This window comes from Gossypium hirsutum, chromosome D08 (genome assembly GCF_007990345.1).
Source record: "Gossypium hirsutum isolate 1008001.06 chromosome D08, Gossypium_hirsutum_v2.1, whole genome shotgun sequence".
NCBI lineage: Eukaryota > Viridiplantae > Streptophyta > Magnoliopsida > Malvales > Malvaceae > Gossypium > Gossypium hirsutum.
Window position 1 is genome coordinate 55,535,296 of NC_053444.1, and position 18,949 is coordinate 55,554,244.

General features: G+C 35.8%; 1 protein-coding gene and 1 pseudogene across 1 annotated transcript; one reads left to right on the forward strand and one right to left on the reverse strand.

Moving 5' to 3' along the window:
• Positions 1-2,423: 2,423 nt before the first annotated feature.
• On the reverse strand, positions 2,424-11,672 carry LOC107939718 (uncharacterized; annotated as a pseudogene).
• On the forward strand, positions 5,712-8,087 carry LOC121219872 (uncharacterized). Its single transcript, XM_041098451.1, has 3 exons — positions 5,712-5,866; positions 7,069-7,277; positions 7,387-8,087. Exons 2-3 carry the CDS (start codon positions 7,251-7,253, stop codon positions 8,005-8,007), a joined length of 648 nt encoding a protein of 215 aa, XP_040954385.1. The 5' UTR covers positions 5,712-5,866; positions 7,069-7,250; the 3' UTR covers positions 8,008-8,087.
• Positions 11,673-18,949: the final 7,277 nt, after the last annotated feature.

The window sequence follows — 18,949 nt, forward strand, 5'->3', positions numbered from 1 at the left end:
ATGTAGTTTGCAGTGTTAACTGCCTCTGCCCATAGTGCTTTAGGCAGATTCTTCTGAATCATTAAGCACCTGGCCATATCCATCAAACTCCTATTCTTCCTTTCACTTACACCATTTTGCTGAGGTGTATATGTGTTGGTAAGTTGATGTTTGATGCCTGCCTTATCACAGAAGGCTTGGAACTGAGCTGAGGTGTACTCAGTCCCATTATCAGACCTTATGGACTTCAGCTTGCAACCTGTTTCAGTCTCAGCAGCAGTCTTGAACTTCCAAAACACTGAGGCCGCCTCTGATTTCTGTTTTAGGAAGTAAAGCCAGCAATATCTTGAAAAATCATCAATGAACAATATGAAGTACCTGTTTCCACTTAATGACTCAGTCCTCATAGGGCCACACACATCAGTGTGCACCAGTTGGAGTTTTTCAGAGGCTCTCCAGGCTTGATTCGAGGGAAATGGGAGTCTGGCCTGCTTTCCTAGCTGACACACTTCACACACATCATCATGATCCACTAAGTTGATGAAGTTTTCAGCCAAGTCCTCTCTGACCATTCGAGCCATCGATCTGAAGTTGGCATGTCCCAATCTTTGATGCCAAAGCTTGGATTCATCTGATGTGACTGTGTAGGCAATGTCTGACTCCCTGGTCCAGTCAACTACAAAGCTCTTATTAGCCATAGGAACTGCCATCAACTTGGATCCACTTGGATCATTGATTTGGCATTGGTTGTCTTTGAACACAACAGAATAACCTTTCTCCAGCAACTAAGCTATGCTGAGCAGGTTTCTGTCAATTTCAGGCACCAAAAGCACATTTGAAATCACTTTGGCACCTGTGAGGGTGCATATCAGCACATCACCCTTGCCTTCAGCTTGAATAAAATGTCCATTTCGTATCTTGACTTTAGTTCTGCAGCTTCTGTCTAAAGACTTGAAGATTGCAGCATCAGGTGTCATGTGGTTGGTGCATCCACTGTCTAGAAGCCAACCAGATGAGAACCTTTCTTGAGCAGTTGAGCATAACACAGCAAAGACTTGCTCCTCTTGGTCACTGTCCTCCTTAGCTACTCGAGCCTCAGCTTTCTTCTGTTGAAACTGACTCTGCCTTGATTTGGCCTTGCTCTTGCAGACTCTCTCAACATGACCCTTCTTTTTACAATGCTGACATACAGCATCTGGATTGAACCAGCATTTTTCTTTTGGATGACCAGCCCTTCTACAGTGCTTGCAAGTCTAACCCTCTTTTCTTGCAACATCAGTCCTTGGCTTGTCTCTCCAGGCCTTCTTGCCTTTGTAGGCAGTGTTTGTTCTTGCCTGAAAGGTACCTTCTTGATGCTCCTCCAGTCTGCTTGCTCTTCTTTGCTCTTGAGCATATAAAGCATTGATCAACTCTGTCAGGGAGATGGTGTACAGGTCCCTTGAGTCCTCGAGAGATGAGATTTTTGCCTCATACCTCTCGGGTAGAGTTGCAATAACCTTCTCCACTATCCTAGCTTCATTGAGCTGCTCTCCAAGGAGCCTTATGCTATTAACCACAGCCATAATCTTGTCAGAGTACTACTTGATAGTTTCTTCTTCCTTCATCTTCAAATTCTCGAAATCTCTCCTTAAGTTCAGCAACTGTTGCTGCCTTGTCCTCTCTGTCCCTTGAAACTCCTCTTGCAACTTGTCCCAGGCTTGTTTTGGTGATTCACAGGCCATAATCCTTGTGAAAATCACATCTGACACTGAGTTCTGGATGCAAGACATGGCTTTGTGCCTCTTGGTCCTCTCGTCAGCATGCTGCCTGATTTGAGCCACTGTTGGATTGCCTCTAAGTGGCTCTGGTTCAACATCTGAGTTGACTACCTCCCACAGATCGAAAGCTTGTAGGTAGGTCTTCATTTTAACCGCCCATATGTGGTAGCCTTCTCCATTGAAGACTTGAGGTGCAGCTGGTGAAAAGCTTGATGAAGCCATGAATTTGTATAACAGATCCCTTAAGAAATAAGCTCTGATACCAATTGTTGGAGCTAAGTGCAACAAATAGCAATGTTCAACAAAAAGCTTGCCGAGCAAGAATCGAGACTTGCGGCAGAAACAAAGAAGAAAAATGAAATAAATTTTAAGCAAAGCTAAAATAGAGAGTATATGGATGAAATCTTGATTGAATTCATTCATTTTTTTAAAATGGCATAAAGCCTATTTATACAAGCTTACAACTTGACAACTTAGTTTGAATACAACTATGTTTCATCATTACATCCACTTAAAATAAATCACCACCTACTACCACTAACAAACTTAGTTGGAATACAACTAAGTTTTATCATTACATCTACTTAAAATAAATCACCAACTACTACCACTAACAAACTTAGTTGGAATACAACTAAGTTACATCATTACATCCAAATAATAATAATAATAATAATAATAATAATAATAATAATAATAATAATAAAACATGTGATTGCTACATGCTAACCATTGCTTCAATAATCTCGTCCGTCATCATTCTCCTTAACTTTAAACCTGATGGCGAAAGCACCTTGTTATAATCCGATTTAGCGAACTCCACAAGTTGCGTCATGCGGGGACTGGTTATGTCTTTTATCGGTCCCCATTTTCTGACTAAACTCACCTTCCTAGCATTGGAACAACCCAAAGAAAGGATTGTGAGAAAACCAGGCAGAGAACAAAACCTAAGTTTTTCTCTTTCTTTATTTGTAAAATCCAACCTAATTGATTTTGTTTTCATTTTTTGGATATTAGTTACGGGGGCTATTTCTGTATTTTGGTTGTTGATTGATCATTTAAATTTATAGTTGTTTTTTTGGTTCCAAGACTGTCCTTGATGATTGTTGAATTTATTATCTCAACTTCGTATTGCTGGATTGCCATATTAAAGCAGGTGATGTACAACTGTGATATATATGATAGTTAGCTGTGGTAATAACCCTTTTTAACTATTTTTACTTTGTTACAACAAATATGTCACTTGAGATTTTATCAAATGTGTTTACAGTTTTGGTAACAACAGTCTACACTTTGGACAAAACTTTATGAACCATCAGGTGAAATTAAATAAACTTTTTTTTTGAAGAAAAATGTTAATATGGATAAATACGACAATTCAAATAAACCCATTTATTTTATGACGGCAACGGAAGGTACAATATCTATAACATTGATAAGATTAGTAAATTGTACAAATTAGGAAGAAAGTGAATACAAATACTGCCTCAAGTATTAAATTTATTTATATATTTAAAAAAAAGAGGAGTTAAATTACTTTCCGGCAATGAGTTTGGCGACGGTAGTGGTTTGGAAGCAATGGCCGAGACCAAAGTGAGCGACGAGTAACCAGACAAAGGTAATAAGCTCCCCACCTTTACCTATTTGCTCAACATGTGCACTTGGTCTGCATTGGGTTGCAGCATAGGAGAGTAATTCCACCCATACCTTGCTTATTAACACCCGCTTTCTGTTTCCAAATTTATTCAGCTCTTTGGCCAGCCTGCATGCATCAAACAACACCGACTTACTTCGATCTCCCTTGAGATACACAGGTTTAACGTCTGTGTTCACGCCATAAATTATTTCACAGGCCCCTTTATCAGAATTTCTTGCTCCTAACGTGTATCTTGCAAACAACCTTTCAGCCTCAGCAAGAGTGTCTTGGAATCTTATTTTGGCGAGACCTACCAAGGTGGACATGATAGATGGGCGCATGACCAGAAGATATAACATGTAATCTGAGAGAAGCTTACTAGTGGTCTCATACGGTGGCAATGGCGATGATGATGCTGATGGCGATGGCAAGTCATTGTGGTAGCAGAGGTCAGTGGCAATGTGCCACAATATAATCCTCTCATCGAGTTCTGCCTCATGGCTCATAAATTCAGTCCAGTCAATGTGGCTGTACTCAGCTGACATTAGAACCCATTCACCTCTACCTGAAGATATTCGCTTAGCAACATGTTGAGAAATTAGTGCTTCTTCAGATTTTTCTTTGATCTCCTGAAAGACGAGATCCCATAAAACTTTAGCGAGCGGCTCATGTGACACATAAGCCATTTCATCCAAAAACTCCTTAATGCCCATCTTTTCAGCGATGGTTTCTAGAATGTAGCAAAGTTTGCTGACAAAAGAGAGGGGCCAGAGTATTAGCTTCAGCTTTCCCACCAAGTTGGCAATTAGAGCCCGCCCTGGCACTACCTTCGGAATTAGGTCCCACCAACTGGTGAATTTCAGCATTGTGGTTGGACTACTTTTCCGGCAATACCTTACGAAATTGTGTCCTGAGACAGACCCAGACCATCTGCGAAACAAGGGTGTACGCAAGACTTGTATTTCATTTTCTGGAATCAAGTGCCAACTAGAATTGGTGAGAGCAAGGCAGCAGCGGTAGATAAGCGCCAAAGGCTTTAAAGCAGGATGAACAGGGGAAGCAAAAGTCCAATCAGAGAAAAAGAGCATGAGGAAGGCTACAAATTCCAAGGCAAGGGCACCCAGGAGCAAGCTGTAGGTGATTTTGACACTAAATGGCTCATATGTACTTTGGTTGGTATGGAAATGGAAAAGCGCAAGAGCCGCTAAAATTGATCCACAGGCTATGATTCGGAAAACATAGCCTACCGAGGAATGCATTATCATCATCTTGGTATAGAAAACCCCATACAAGAAGTTGAGTTCAACCTCTATGACTCTTAGTGCATCTTCCGGCTCCCTCACCTTGAAGAAGTCTCGGCTCTCTTTTCGCGCGTGTCTGCTAAACACGAGATCCACAACAAGGCCCTTGAAGGTTTCAAAAAAGTGATAAGCGTAATGCAACACTTCTAAATCACTCAACTTGCCTAGCTTCACATCCTTGTCTTCTTTCTCAGCCTGTTCTACTGTTATGGTTTTCGTGGGAAGGTGGCCATCTCTCATACAAGAAAATTTGTCCATAAGCAGTGCATAATCGGGGCCCGGATCTTTATCTTAGAGCAAGTATTTGCGGAAGCTGTCGGTGCTTGCCCGGTACAAAGCCCAAATCCGCTCAGAATACTTGATGATTCCGGCAATAAACATGAGGAATGTGGGCAACTCCAGCTTGTTGTGGGAAAGGGATTGAAAGAAGACAGAGAGAGAAGCTATGGCTTGGAGAATGAGGCTAATGGTGGGTTTGGATGGGCGATTGGGTATGGTGCGGTGTGGTGTGTTTAGCTTACTTTTTGTCTCACGTTAAAGTATAGCGCTACAGTATCTAATTTCACTGCCACCGCTGTTTTTACACTAACCGCCAGGGATTCAAATAACGGAACGTTTTTAGAATAACGGCCGTTATATAGCAGTAGCACCGCCGATCGAAACCGCTATTGCTGAAAATAACGGAGGGAAGCGGATTCACACCGATAACGGTGGATAGCGGCCGCAATTTAACAGATAACGGACAATTGCGGCAATAACGGGCCGCTATTCCCGTTATTTTCCGTTTCCGTAAATTAAAAAAAAATCAAGTGCTGTAGATGGACATGGATGGTGATTCTGGTGAATGAAATATTGAAGTGAATAGTGAAAAGTGAGAAGAAAGACTGAATAATTGTACTTCATAATAAAACAAAAGACAAGGGAATATATTCCCTCCCAACCTGCAAAATCGGTCAAGTTTCAAACTTTCAATCAAAACAAAGTAAAGTAAAATAAAAGACTGAAAGTCGATTAAAAAATCAAAACTCACTCACACAATACAAGTCAGTACTCAGTAAGTCAGACTCACAAACTCACATTTCACAGAATCACAAGCAAACGAAAAGGCAAAATATATTTCTTCATTCTCCATATTTCGGCAAGGCAAAAAACACAGCCACAGGGCACAGGCAGCAAGCAAAGCAATAGATCAAGTAAGTAGAGAAAACTAACCCAGTAAAGTACTTGCATGTCTTGAATCTGCAACATAGAGTGATTTTTTGATATTTTTATCCCTAGATCTATATTCTACACAAAAAAAGGGGGGTTTAAAATGTTTTCGGCGATTTTCGACCACCGTGCACGGCGGCGCTGTCGCCGGTGATTGGCGGCTGCCACGGTGGCCGATGGCCGGATTCTGGGCAACGGCAGAGAAGAAAGATAATTGAGAGAAAAAGGCAAAAAAATTATTTGAAGAATGGCTGAAATGAAGATTCTGAATTTTTTTTATTTAAATAGGCCTTCAAAATGACGCCGTTTTGGGCAGGCCACTCTGGCACTCAAACGACGCCGTTTCGGCCTAACCCGCGCACTTACCCGACCCGTTTCCTAGGATCCGCGTGTTTTTAACAGAAGGGTTAATTGCGCTTTTAGCCCTTCCTATTTTTTATTATTTACAATCAAGCTTATTTCTTTTTTAATTTTGTCCTATAATTTATTTCGTATTTCAATTTGGTCCACCTTGAAGCTGTGCGTTTTTAAGGATGGGGATTATTTCCCATTTGATCCATTTTTGTTATTTGTGCATTCAATTTGGTCCTTTTTCTTTTTATTTATTTCGGATTTGCCGCAAATTTATGTTTTAAGTTCGATTTAGTCCCCTTTTTTGTTATTTTTGCTATTTTATTATTAAATTAATTAATTTAATATTACTATTACTATTATTATTTTTTCTTTTTTCTTTTATTATTTATTTACTTGTTATTATTACCATATTATTAAAATTTAATTAGTTTTGCATTATTATTTCAATTATATTTCTTTTCATATTTATTTACCTAAATATTTTAAATACATTTATTTTATTATATCATTTTATTTATCTATATAGTATATCCTTTCATATAATTTTTAATTTTAAGATTTTTATTATTGTTATTATTATTATTAATACCATCATCATCATCATCATCATGATTATTATTATTATTATTATTATTTATTACCATTATTATTATTATTAAATTTTTTTACACAATATTTATTTATTTATTTCTATAATATTAGGTCTTTACTTTAGCTTTAAATTTTGTTTACTTTTTTTGGTATTATATTGTTGATAATATAACTATATAAGTAATGAGTTGCTTATATTTCTAAATATAATTTTATGTTTCTTATATAAATAAAAATAAAGCATGCCACCACGTGAAGAGTTCCCGACTAAAGGATTGGAGGGTGCACCAAGTAATGATATAGGTTGGCACTTTGGAACTCCAGTGCCAAATGCGAGAGGAAGTATCGTATGTAAACTTTGTGGTAAAGTTGTGAAAGGAGGAATAACACGATTTAAAGAGCACATTGCTCATAAAACCGGCAATGTTGCACCATGCCCTAATGTTACTGGTATGTGATACTTTATTATTATTATTAAATGTTATTGTAAATTTATCAATAAAGATTATATATAATTGATAATAATATAAAGTGTGAATTATTTTTATTTTATTAACAGGTGTCATTAGAGAGTATGATGAATGTACTAAAAGAAAGCAACACAAAGAAAATAGACAAAAAGAGGAGAAAAGATGAATTCTTATCTCAATTAACAGAAGAGGAGGATGAGCACGAGGGATTCATTGATGAGGTTTCTGCTATAAGGCAAGCAACTCGAGAAAGTATCCAATCACAACACGAGTGGCATAGAAGGGAAGAATTCAGACGAAGTACTGGTGGTTGGGATAACATTTATGAAAAAGGGCGATCTTCTCATGGATCAGCTAGAGAACATAATAGAGAAAGAACAAGTAAATCTATTCCAGGTGAGTCTGAGTTTACCTTAAGGGGAGCTATACCTGAATTGGTTAGAAGCAAAAGTTCAAAGCAACCAAAGGTCAATGACTCTTTTTTAAAGAGTTTTCGAAGGAAGATAGGTGAAGCGGTATCTAAATTTATAATATATGAAAGACTTCCTTTTCAATTAGCAAGCTCTCCATGGTTGTATAACTTAATTCAAGTGGCAACAGAAGTTGGACAAGGTGTAAAGCTCCCAACACCTTATGAGGTTTCAGATGTGTATTTGGAGTCAGAGTATCAACGAGTTCATGATTGGGTAAATGTACTAAAGACTCATTAGAAAGAATTGGGTGCAACTCTAATGTGTGATGGTTGGACCAACAGTTTGAATCAAATGCACATCATTAATTTACTTGTTTATTGCAGTAAAGGAACCATTTTTTGGAAATCGGTAGATGTCTCAAGTGTCCGTAGTAGAGATACTGAATTCTACTACCGTTTGTTAGATTCAGTTGTAGAAGAAATTGGAGAAAATTACATTGTCCAAATAGTGACTGATAATGAGGCAGCAATGAAAGCTGCTGGAAAAAAATTAATGTTGAAAAGACAACATCTATATTGGACCTCATGTGCAGCTCACTGTTTAGATTTATGCCTTGAAGATATTGGGAAAAAGCCCAGTGTAGCAAAAGTGTTAGATGAGGCAAAGAAAGTGACTTGCTTTATATACAATCACATTTGGACTGTTGATTTGATGAAGAAGTATACACAAGGGAAACAAATACTTCGACCCGCTCTTACTCGATTTGCAATTCATTTCATTCAACTTGAAGAGATAATAAGACAAAAGCAAGGTTTGAGAGAAATGTTTAATTCAAAGGTCAGTATTTTATAATTAGTTAATATAATTACTTAAATATAGTAACCTTTAGTGATTTTATTAGTTCCAAATAATTTAAATTATATTATTTTAAAATTTTTCTTATGAATATATAGGAATTTAAAGAATCAAAATGGGGAAAGCAAAAGTCAGGGCCTGCTTATGAAGCCAAAAAATTGTTTTGGGAAAAGATTTTTGGAAAAAAGCCAATGACCTCAGAAAAGTTTATGAGCCCTTAGTAAGAGTATTGAGACTTGTGGATAGCGATGAAAAACCAACGATGGGCTTTATTTATGAGGCTGTTGATAGGACTAAACGAGCAATTCAACAAAATTGTCGATATTTCACAGAGTTTGAAAAGATTATTGACAATAGATGGAATTTTATGCATTCCGACTTGCATTCAGCTGGTAAGATAAAATGTTTCATATAATTAAGAACTATTTTTATATTTTTTTATTTTAAGCTTTAGATTATTATTATTTGATGATATTCTTATAAATTATACTTAGGTTATTTTCTCAACCCTCAATTTCAATTTGGGGTGGAGCATTTTGAGAATGTACTAATAGAAACATTAGAAGGTACACGATCAGTAATTGAAAGATTAGAACCTTCTATGGATACTCAAGTCAGAATGGTTAATCAGGTTAGATTCAACTACTATTATTTGTAACTTAGTTAAATAATTTGAAATAGAATTTTCATTTTTATTTTTATTTTTACTCTATCTTTTATTTATGCAGTTGTTACTATTTAAAGATAAACATGGGACGTTCGGTACTCCACAAGCACAAAGAGCTTGGAAGCAAATGAATCCGGGTAAACAGTTAATTAAATTATTTAATTTAATTTATATTATTTAATTATATTGTACATTTTAAAGTTATTTTGAAATTTAAATAATATTGTGCAGCTGAGTGGTGGATGATATACGGCACATGTGTTCCCGAATTACAAAAATTAGCAATTAAAGTGCTTAGTCAAACAACTTCAGCATCAAATTGCGAACGAAATTGGAGCACATTTAGTTATATTCACACCAAGGCAAGAAATAGGTTAAAGTATAAAAAACTTGAAAAACTAGTGTTTACCTATTATAATATGAGGCTTAAGATGAGGCATCAACAAAGAATGAGCACTGATGATATAAATGCTAGTTTTAATCCTATCAGCCTTGATTATATCTTTGAAGATGTTGATCCACTATCAGAATGGCTTCATGAGAAAGAGAATCCATTGTTAGATGGTGAAAATACCGGTGTGTTGCCTGTGGATACCTCTGATGATGAAATGGATGTTGATCAATCGCAACAACAAATTTTGTCTCATTCAAGTTCTAGTTCAACTCCAAGTTAGAGTGGCGATGGACCCGATGGTGGTGGTTTAAGTCCAATTGATGAGGATGACGGATATAGTGGTGATAGAGGTGAAATTAGGTCTTCTAGTCAGTATGGATGAGAATATGGGGGTGGTACCATTGGTGGACATTTTCGTGACAGATCAGAGTTTGATGGAAATATGTTTCCTGAACCTAGGAGAGATAGAAGTGAACCTAGAGCTCCATCAAAGGGAAAAGGCAAGAAGCATACTTCTATAGGCTCTTCATCTGGTAGTGGTAGGAGATCGAGTTCTAGTAACCTTGGGTATAGTGATTCATCTACTAGTACTCAAGGTTTTTATCCACCAGAACAACCTTCACATGGTTATCCACAACCATATGGTTATTATCCACCATTTCCTAATTATGGTGTGCCATACCAGCCTCAAATGTATCCTCCTCCACCAATGAATCACCCACCTCTACCTTTCATGTATCCTCCTCCTCAAATATATCCTCCATATCAATTGAATGAAAACCAAGGTGAAAATGTTACTTTTTTTGGATATATTTTTGGACAAAGGCCAAGAGAATCAAGTCAAGAACGCTCCCAAAGTGAAGGTGAAGGATTTGATATTCCTCGTCATTCCACTAATTGGTGAAAACTAAATCGTGCCACTATCATTATTTGTAAGGTATGTTTTTTTAAAGAAATCTTTTGTTATTATTCTTAATTTTGATGATATTAAAACATTTAAAATAATATATATCTTTAGATAAATGAATGAAGTATATTTTATGAAAAGATAATATAGAATCGAAGCATGTTAAATTATATATGAAAGTATAATGAGATGAGAATAAGTGGTAGGAAATAGGAATAATTAATGAGAATCTATTCATTAATTTATCTATTCCTTTTTCCCTTTTGCAGCATATTTATATCTTCACTATCTTCAAAGCTGTCAAGAAATATTGAAGACATCTTTCATGTATGAATTCTCAATTCTTTTATCTATAAAAACTTTCAAACTTATTAAATATGATAAATGTTTAATATTTCCTTTTTTTTACTTTGTTATTAGTTAATATAACATTCTTAGAAAATTCGTAAATAAATATAAGAATAATTAATGATTATAAAAGTTGTGTTCTCATGTCATATTAATAAAGGTTCATAACTGTTAGAAAACACTCTAAAAATCATTAAAAGTGACTTTTTATAATTATAATTATAATTACTATGTTTTACAGTAAGTTGTGCGAATTTGAAAAAAATTCACGACCGCGATACCCGCAGTGACAGCAATAGCGTCCGTTATGTCCGCGACCGCGACAAACGCGACGCGACCGAAAACGCGACCGCGACCGCAATTCAAATCCCTGCTAACCGCAAGTAAACGCACCGCCCATCCAAACTCACCCTAAGCATGTGCCTTTGCCAGAGTTCATTATCTTCAAGAGAAAAGGCTGTGATGGGATCGGGACAGCCAAGGTGCAGTAAGAGAAATGGAGCCCAAAATGCCAAAAGATCATCTTCTTCCTTACGGGAAGAATCACATGGGCTGCGTGCGTTATTGCTTATGAGACCGATAGCAAAACTAGCAGTTGCATCAGCGATCAAGTAAGCACACCAGATTATCAACAAGCCTCTGTCCCTTGTGGATCTTCTGAATGGGGCCACCAATGTGAGGAAGCTCTGCAACATGAGGCTGAAGAGAATAGCCCCTACGATATTCCAATGCTCCCACAACTTCTTGATAAATAGTAGAGGAACTGCTAGACCTGTAATGAGCTTCAACATTTCCTGCCTTCTCTCTCTCTCTCTCTCTCTCTCTCTCTCTCTCTCAATTATCTTGTTATGTATAAGCAACGTAAAACTACACCCACCGCCAATCAACACACATATACATTCATCGTCTCCATCTCTTGCTTCTTCTTCTTTTTTTGAAAAAAAATAATATTTTAGACGCCTTTCAGATCTCAGGCCGGGTTTACCATAGTCTCCATCTCTTGCTTTCATTTTTTTTTCTTTTTATTTTAAAAAAATAATATTTTTTTCTTTTGTTTATGAGAATTATTTATATAACATAATAATTTCAATAATTCAAATTGAAATTGATTATGAGTGCATAACTAATTTCAAGAATAACTAGTTCAAACATTGATCGACTTGATATGTTAAAAAGGATTACACCTTTTAATTACGTGTTACATATAAAAACTTTATAAAAAATTTATGATTGATGTTATGGATGATCAAAAGTAGGTGTTCATGGGCCGGGTAGTCCGGCCCCACGGCTCGCCCGAAATATGAGTTTAGGCAAAAAAATGACCTCGGGCACACTTTTTTGGCCCGGGTCCGAGCCTGGTCCTGCCCGAATATATAATAAATATATTTTTTATTTTTTATTTTAAAATATTTTTAAAATACTTTTTTGGTGTTTATTAAAAAAATGGGTCGGGCTCGGGCTTAGAAATTTTTTTCCCCGACCGGGCCTAGACAAAATTTCAGGCTCATATTTTGGGCAGGGCCGGGCTCGAGCCTAGGACACGGGCCGAAATCAAAAGTAATATATTTTAATGGTGAAAAAAGTAACATATTTGTTATACAAGGAATACAGAACACGTTACGTGTCATAGCTCGCCACTTATATGGTTCTATCCTGCTCGTGCATATCTTCTGAGGTATAATAAATATATATTTTATTTTTTATTTTAAAATATTTTTAAAATACTCTTTTGGTGTTTATTAAAAAAATGGGTCGGGCTCGGGCTTAGAAATTTTTTTCCCCGGCCGGGCCTGGATAAAATTTTAAGCCCATATTTTGGGCAGGGCCGGGCTCGGGCCTAGGACGAGGGCCGAAATCAAAAGTAATATATTTTAATGGTGAAAAAAGTAACATATTTGTTATACAAAGAATACATAACACGTTACGTGTCATAGCTCGCCACTTATATGGTTTTATCCTGCTCGTCCATATCTTCTGAGGTACTAGTGATCGCCACTTACATGGTTTTACGTTGTTCTTCTATATCCTTTGGGGCATCTGGAACACATGTAACCTCTAAGGGGGTAATGTGTCACCACACATAGTGCCTAACTACCCCTAGCACATAACACTGTTGGACTATGTCTTATATACATATATATATGCAATTAAGCTACTCTGAAATGGAAAAAAGAAAATAAACACTTAACAATTTGGTGCGATGAGTGTGGACACACTTCCGACGATCAGAAATACCAAAAAATGAAAATGGCTCACCCAAATAAAAATTTCCCAACCAATTTACCATCTAACCGAGGTTGAAGATTTGAGGTTGGTAGTCAACCCCAAGAGATGGATCTTTTTGCTGGATGATTTGCAGACCGACTAGAGAACTTAGGTAGTTCAAGATAGGGAGGTACCTTTAATTTTTTTTATTTTAATTTTTCTTCTGATCAGGGGTCATCTAATCCTTCTGATTAGGAGGCACCACAACAACAGCTAGTAAGTTTGCAGGAACAAATACGACTAATGAAGAAGTAGATGTTGTAGCAAAATATAAGGTTTGAGCAACAACAAATATATCATTAGGAGTTGTTAAGGCAAAATGAGGAGATGGGGAGGAAAATACAGTCAGATCATTCCGATCTCTAGGGTAATGTCATACCTCTATAGGAGGAAGCTTTTGGAATGCATGCAAGACCATGGCAACAGGAGATGGTTGCTTTACGGTGGGATGTGTAGGCATTACATCTCGACGTCTGAGATATGGACTTGCTTTTCTACTCTAACAATCCTTTGGCTCTGGAGGTTGTGGTAGTGGGATTGCTGTCAGAGTTCAAGATACCGAAGGAGATGTTTGAGAGAAGAAGAGACCCATGATCACATCTCATGCAATACACAGATTACATGAATGTGTTGGGAGCTTTGGATGCGGTGAAGTGCAAAGCTTTTTCGACGACTTTCATGGGGAGAACGAAGGATTGGTACCTATCTTTGCCACAGAATTCCATTAGAAGTTTCACACAGTTGGGTCAAATGTTTTTGAGAATATTTCGTACTCATAGAACGATAATGAGCACCCCAATAGGCTTAATGTTAGTGAAGCAGAGGGAAAAAGAGTCCCTACAGGATAATGTAAAGCTATTTCATATAGTGAATTTAAACATGAAAAAGTTGAAGGATTAGTGGGCCATTGATGCCTTCATCATGGGGGGTCTAAAATGAGCATGTCCAATACTCATTCATAGACAACAGGCCGCAGAGCCTGGTGGATTTGTACGAGAGAGCACACGAGTTCGCTAAAGTTGGGGAGATAAAAAGAACAGCTCACAGTATTTTTTAAAGAAAGGATAGGCAACATAAAGGTCGCTAGAATGTTCGTAGTTAGTAGGGTTCTAACCCACAGGGCTTGCGAGTCCAAGGTGGGGGATAGTATAAAAGTTATTCTCAATGAGGATCTCCTAGAGGTTTTTAGAGGGTACCAGGGGAATCTATGAGAATATACACTCCTCAAGGTAGATGCGAAGCTAATACCCCATTAAATTCTCTACATGTTTATATTTTTAGTCAGTTTAAGAATTTGGGCATCTTATCAACTCCCCTTCCACGCCCATGCAACTTAATCAAATGAGGAATAATTTGAGGGATAGGTTTAGTTTCCATAACAATAAGGGGCACACAACGGAGGGTTACTTTTCTTTAAAAATGACATTGAGGAGGCTCTTCGGAATGGTGAGTTAAAGGAATTTATAGTAAGTGATGCTTTAGTGTTCGGACAAGGTTCATGATGTTAAAATAAGGGAATACAACAGGTTAAGGGTACAATATATGTCATTATCGGTATCGATGAAGAATGGGCCACATCTAGAACGAAAAGAAAAGCTCATTTGAGAAGTGTAATGTCTATTGGAGCAGTAAAAAAGCTGCATCAATAGGAAAAATGGCAAGTAGAATTTAGCACAGAAAATAAGGATTTAGTTTGTGATGAAGAGGAGAATGATCCTATAGTGGTTACAACGATAATTGCAGGTTTTGAAGTTAAAAGAATTTTGTTGGTTAGTGGGAGTGCTGTCAAAGTTTTGACTTGGGAAGCCTATCAAAAGATGAGGTTGAAAGAATAGGCTTTGAAGAGGGTGAACCCTTTGTATGGCTTCGTTAATCATTTAGTAGATGTTAAATGATGTATTACTTTGCCTGTTACCCTAGGAGATGGTGAGCATGCCACTACAGAGTGTGTTCAGTTTTTTGTAGTAGACCACCCCATGACTTACAATACTATTTTCGGTCATCTTATTATGAGGACGACTAAATTGATAATAGGTAATTTTTGTATGAAGATTAAATTTCCCAACAGGACGGGGGTGATATTCATGAAGTCTAATCAGTATTTGGCCAGACAATGCCACATGTCTGTGAAGTAGACCCACAAACAAGAATCAGGAGGTCAGGGTTCGCAACAAAGCAACGGAACTTACCAGGTGATGGGGTTAGAAGATTTGGATGTAAAATTACAAACCGGAGATGGCAAAGGCCATAGAAACTCTTTAGTTGTTTTATGATGATGTTGAAAGTTTGCTAGAATATCGGAGGCGTTAACGAGAAAGGAAAAAGAATGTTTGGGAAGGTGTTTACAGAGACACTCACACTATGTTTGGTTGGGTGTATTGGATTAGCCAATACACCCCTAATCCGTGGGCCCCACTTAAGCCCCTCTTAAGCAGGTGTTTGGTTCAATGTATTGCCTAATACACCCCTAATACGTTACGCCCTTAATCCCCGAAATTCTCTGTTTTCTAATCCCTGCCTTGTCCTCAGTTTACATCCGTTTTAGTTTTCACGCCCTAATTTGCCCTCTGTCCCCTGTCTCTCCTTTATCTCCTTCATTGCTTGCTTCGCCTTCGGCCAGTAGCCCCAAATTCTTCTCGAGCATGCCATAGAGAAAGGCAAGAAGAGAGCTGCTTCTCCTTTCTTTCTTTGTTTTCTGTAACAGACCCAGAAGTTTTAACCTAGTTTCAGGTATTTTTTCTTCATATAAACTATGATCATTTTCCTTGTATGTTAATATCATTCATTTACTGAGGTTTTTAGCTCTTTTGGTTTTATATTGCACCATTTTAAAAAAAAGATCTTTATGTTTTTTATTAGTGGGTGATTTCTTTTTTTTTTCTTTACTTCATGATTAAGTATATAGGCTTTGTTGGTTCGTTCTAACAGGGAATTGGAAGTTGTTTCATTTTGGGTTTAAATTGTTAAAAGCATTAATTAATCAAAGGAAAAGAAGCATTTTTAAGGGGGATTTGGGGTTGCATGTGTTCTTCTGTTGTTCTTATTGATTTGTTGTGTAAAAAAAAGCACTTGGTGTTAATTGAAGTTATTTGCAATGCATTTGACTGGTTTTATTTTGCGAGCGACTGATTTTGTTGTCATTTAAAGTATGCTAAAGTGAATGGTGAATTGCTTACTAAAAGAGGTGAACGGTTTTATCTGTTAAGGATGCAAGTCTATCATCTGTGCTTTTAGGTTCCTCCTTTAAGTTATTTAGCAAATTTTTTTTGACATATTCATCGCACACACTTTGTTCCATGTTTGATTCTTGCTCCTTTTTAACTTTCATTGTTGAGAAAAACTTTAAGATAGACTTCTTTTCATGTGTTTTCAGTGGTACCTACAAACATAGTTGAAGAAGTAATTAGTGGATTTCTTGGAATAAACCCTGACACCATGAGTTTCTAGTTAAATGCAACCTTTTTTCCGTAACAAAGCTAAGCAGAGCAAGACAATGAAGACAAGTTAAAAATCATTGAAACCAAATAGAAACTCATTCTTGAAGTTGTATCTGGACCAATGATCTAGACCAACTGTCAGCTGATGAATCCCTAAACTATGAAACCAAATAACATAAATTCCTTTAAATTCGAAGTGCTAGTCATCTCCTATTACACATCATGAAATATTCCTATTTAGCTTTTTCTTCTTTGTTAGGTTATGTTATTTATGTGTTTCTTATTCGTTATGTTATGGGCATGTTGTTTTACTTCTTCAAACGTATTGCTTTACTTTTTCTTCTTCTTTTTTTATTATTGAAATTGTATTTTTATTTTCACCTCTCAGTCCCAACCTCCCTTGCTTGCTTCGCCTCCGGCCACTAGCACTACTCCCTTAGTCCCTTGGCTTGCTTGCTCCACCCATAACTAAGCCTCTTGTATTCACTGAGTCACTGTAAGTTTTTTTGCAATTAAATTATTTGATTTTTTTTTACTGTTACTGAGATTAGTATTGAAGAACTATGAGCCTTTTAACTTAATTCTCTCTAATATGATACTGGCAAGATTGTTAACTCTACCATAAAAAATTACATTACCAGAACATAAAACCAGCAGCACTCCAAGTTACCAAAATAATTACCTATTGTCATTTCAATCGTTCTTCTATGGTTCTAAGATTATAAGCTCCCTTAGAAGAAATAAGAAAGCTTACTTTGATAGCCTTATCTAATAAAACATCCTTCAATACACTCCGCTTCAATTATTGGATAGAATATAATTCTGGTAATGTCTTATTTGCATGTAACTCTTTAACCTACTCTCCATCTCATATATATATCGACTTTGAAGGCTTTCTGAGCATTGCCCTTTCTCATTATAGTTATTTTATTATCCAAGTCATCATGAATGTCCAATCTACTTGAATCTAAAGGTAGTTGCATAATGATGTTATTTGCATGATTTTGGTGAATTTTTCGCATTCTTTTATCATGCTTGTTCATGAGTGGATTCAATAAATTATGCATCAACTAATTGAGGAAACTTGCTTACAAATGCATCCTACAGCAGTTGACCAAACTCATATTAACCACTGCTTCAAACATTTTAATACAACGTTATTCGAGTAAAAGCTATTTCACTAAATTACACGCCCTTCAAATGGAAGCCTGGAGTGATTCAACTGTATGAACACCATGGTCTCAACCGAAATATTTATTTTCGGTTTAATTTAAACAATATATTTAAACAATATAGTTGTTTTTATTAAAGACTCAAATAATTATTGAATTAATTTACAAGGCTTTTTTATATAATAAGCTCTCTATTTTTAAATTATGTATAAACAATCAATCAAGTTCCAATTTCGATGCTTATATAATGTCCAAATTTAAGATTAAATCTACATATTTTAATGAAAATATAATTCGGTACTTATATAAACAATCAATCAAGTTCCAATTAACATTTTTTAGGCATGTTTAATTAATTTAACCCTTTATTTGATTGTTTTATGAAATCCATTTATTATGCTACTATTATAAAATTATAGAAAAAAAATTAATTTGATTTGACGGGATGGGAAAAACATGTAATCTTTTTTTTTCAACTGTTATTTTTAAATTCTTTAAATTAAATAGTATCTTGTATGGTTGAAGTTTTAAAAATCTTTAAAATTTTATGTTAGAGTCTCATCCTATGCCATTTGTGTGCGAATTTTTAGTTAATATTTATTTCGGTTTAAGTTTTAAATGTATTTTTTATATATATTTTTTTATGTTTAGAGTTTGTGGTTTTCTCTTTTAATAATGTCGTCTCTAAAGTTTAAATTTGAGTCTTTCCATTAGGAACGCAATACCCGACCATTTATTAATAATTTTGAATGTATTTTGTATTTTTGAAAATTTGAAAGGCTAATGCTTCTAACGTGTATTATTTTGTATTGTAATTAAGATTGTATTATGTTTCTTTAAAAAAGTTTTTATTTTTTAAAATTTTCATAGTTTTTTAAAATCAACTTCAATGCAAAATAACTCGATTACTGATTACTTATAATAAATTTAGGGAAAATTAGGGTTCTATTGGTTTGATTTAATTGAGTCTTTTGAATTTTTTCAACTGTCTATTATATTACTTATAATATTTTTGTTTTGAGCTTTTAGATTTATTTTAACAAAAAGAGCTTTATTTATGGCTTTTTGAATATTATTTGACAAAATTTCAAAAACATTTTCATAAATGTTTCTAGAAAATAATAATCTTTCAAAAACTTTTAAATTATTTTCACTACTGTAAATATAATAATTTTATTTTTATATCATAAAATA

Coding starts and splice junctions, on each gene's coding strand:
- LOC121219872 (XM_041098451.1), top strand. CDS start 7,251: ATGTTGCACCATGCCCTAATGTTACTG. Junction 7,278..7,386: donor ACCATGCCCTAATGTTACTG/GTATGTGATACT, acceptor TTTTATTAACAG/GTGTCATTAGAGAGTATGAT.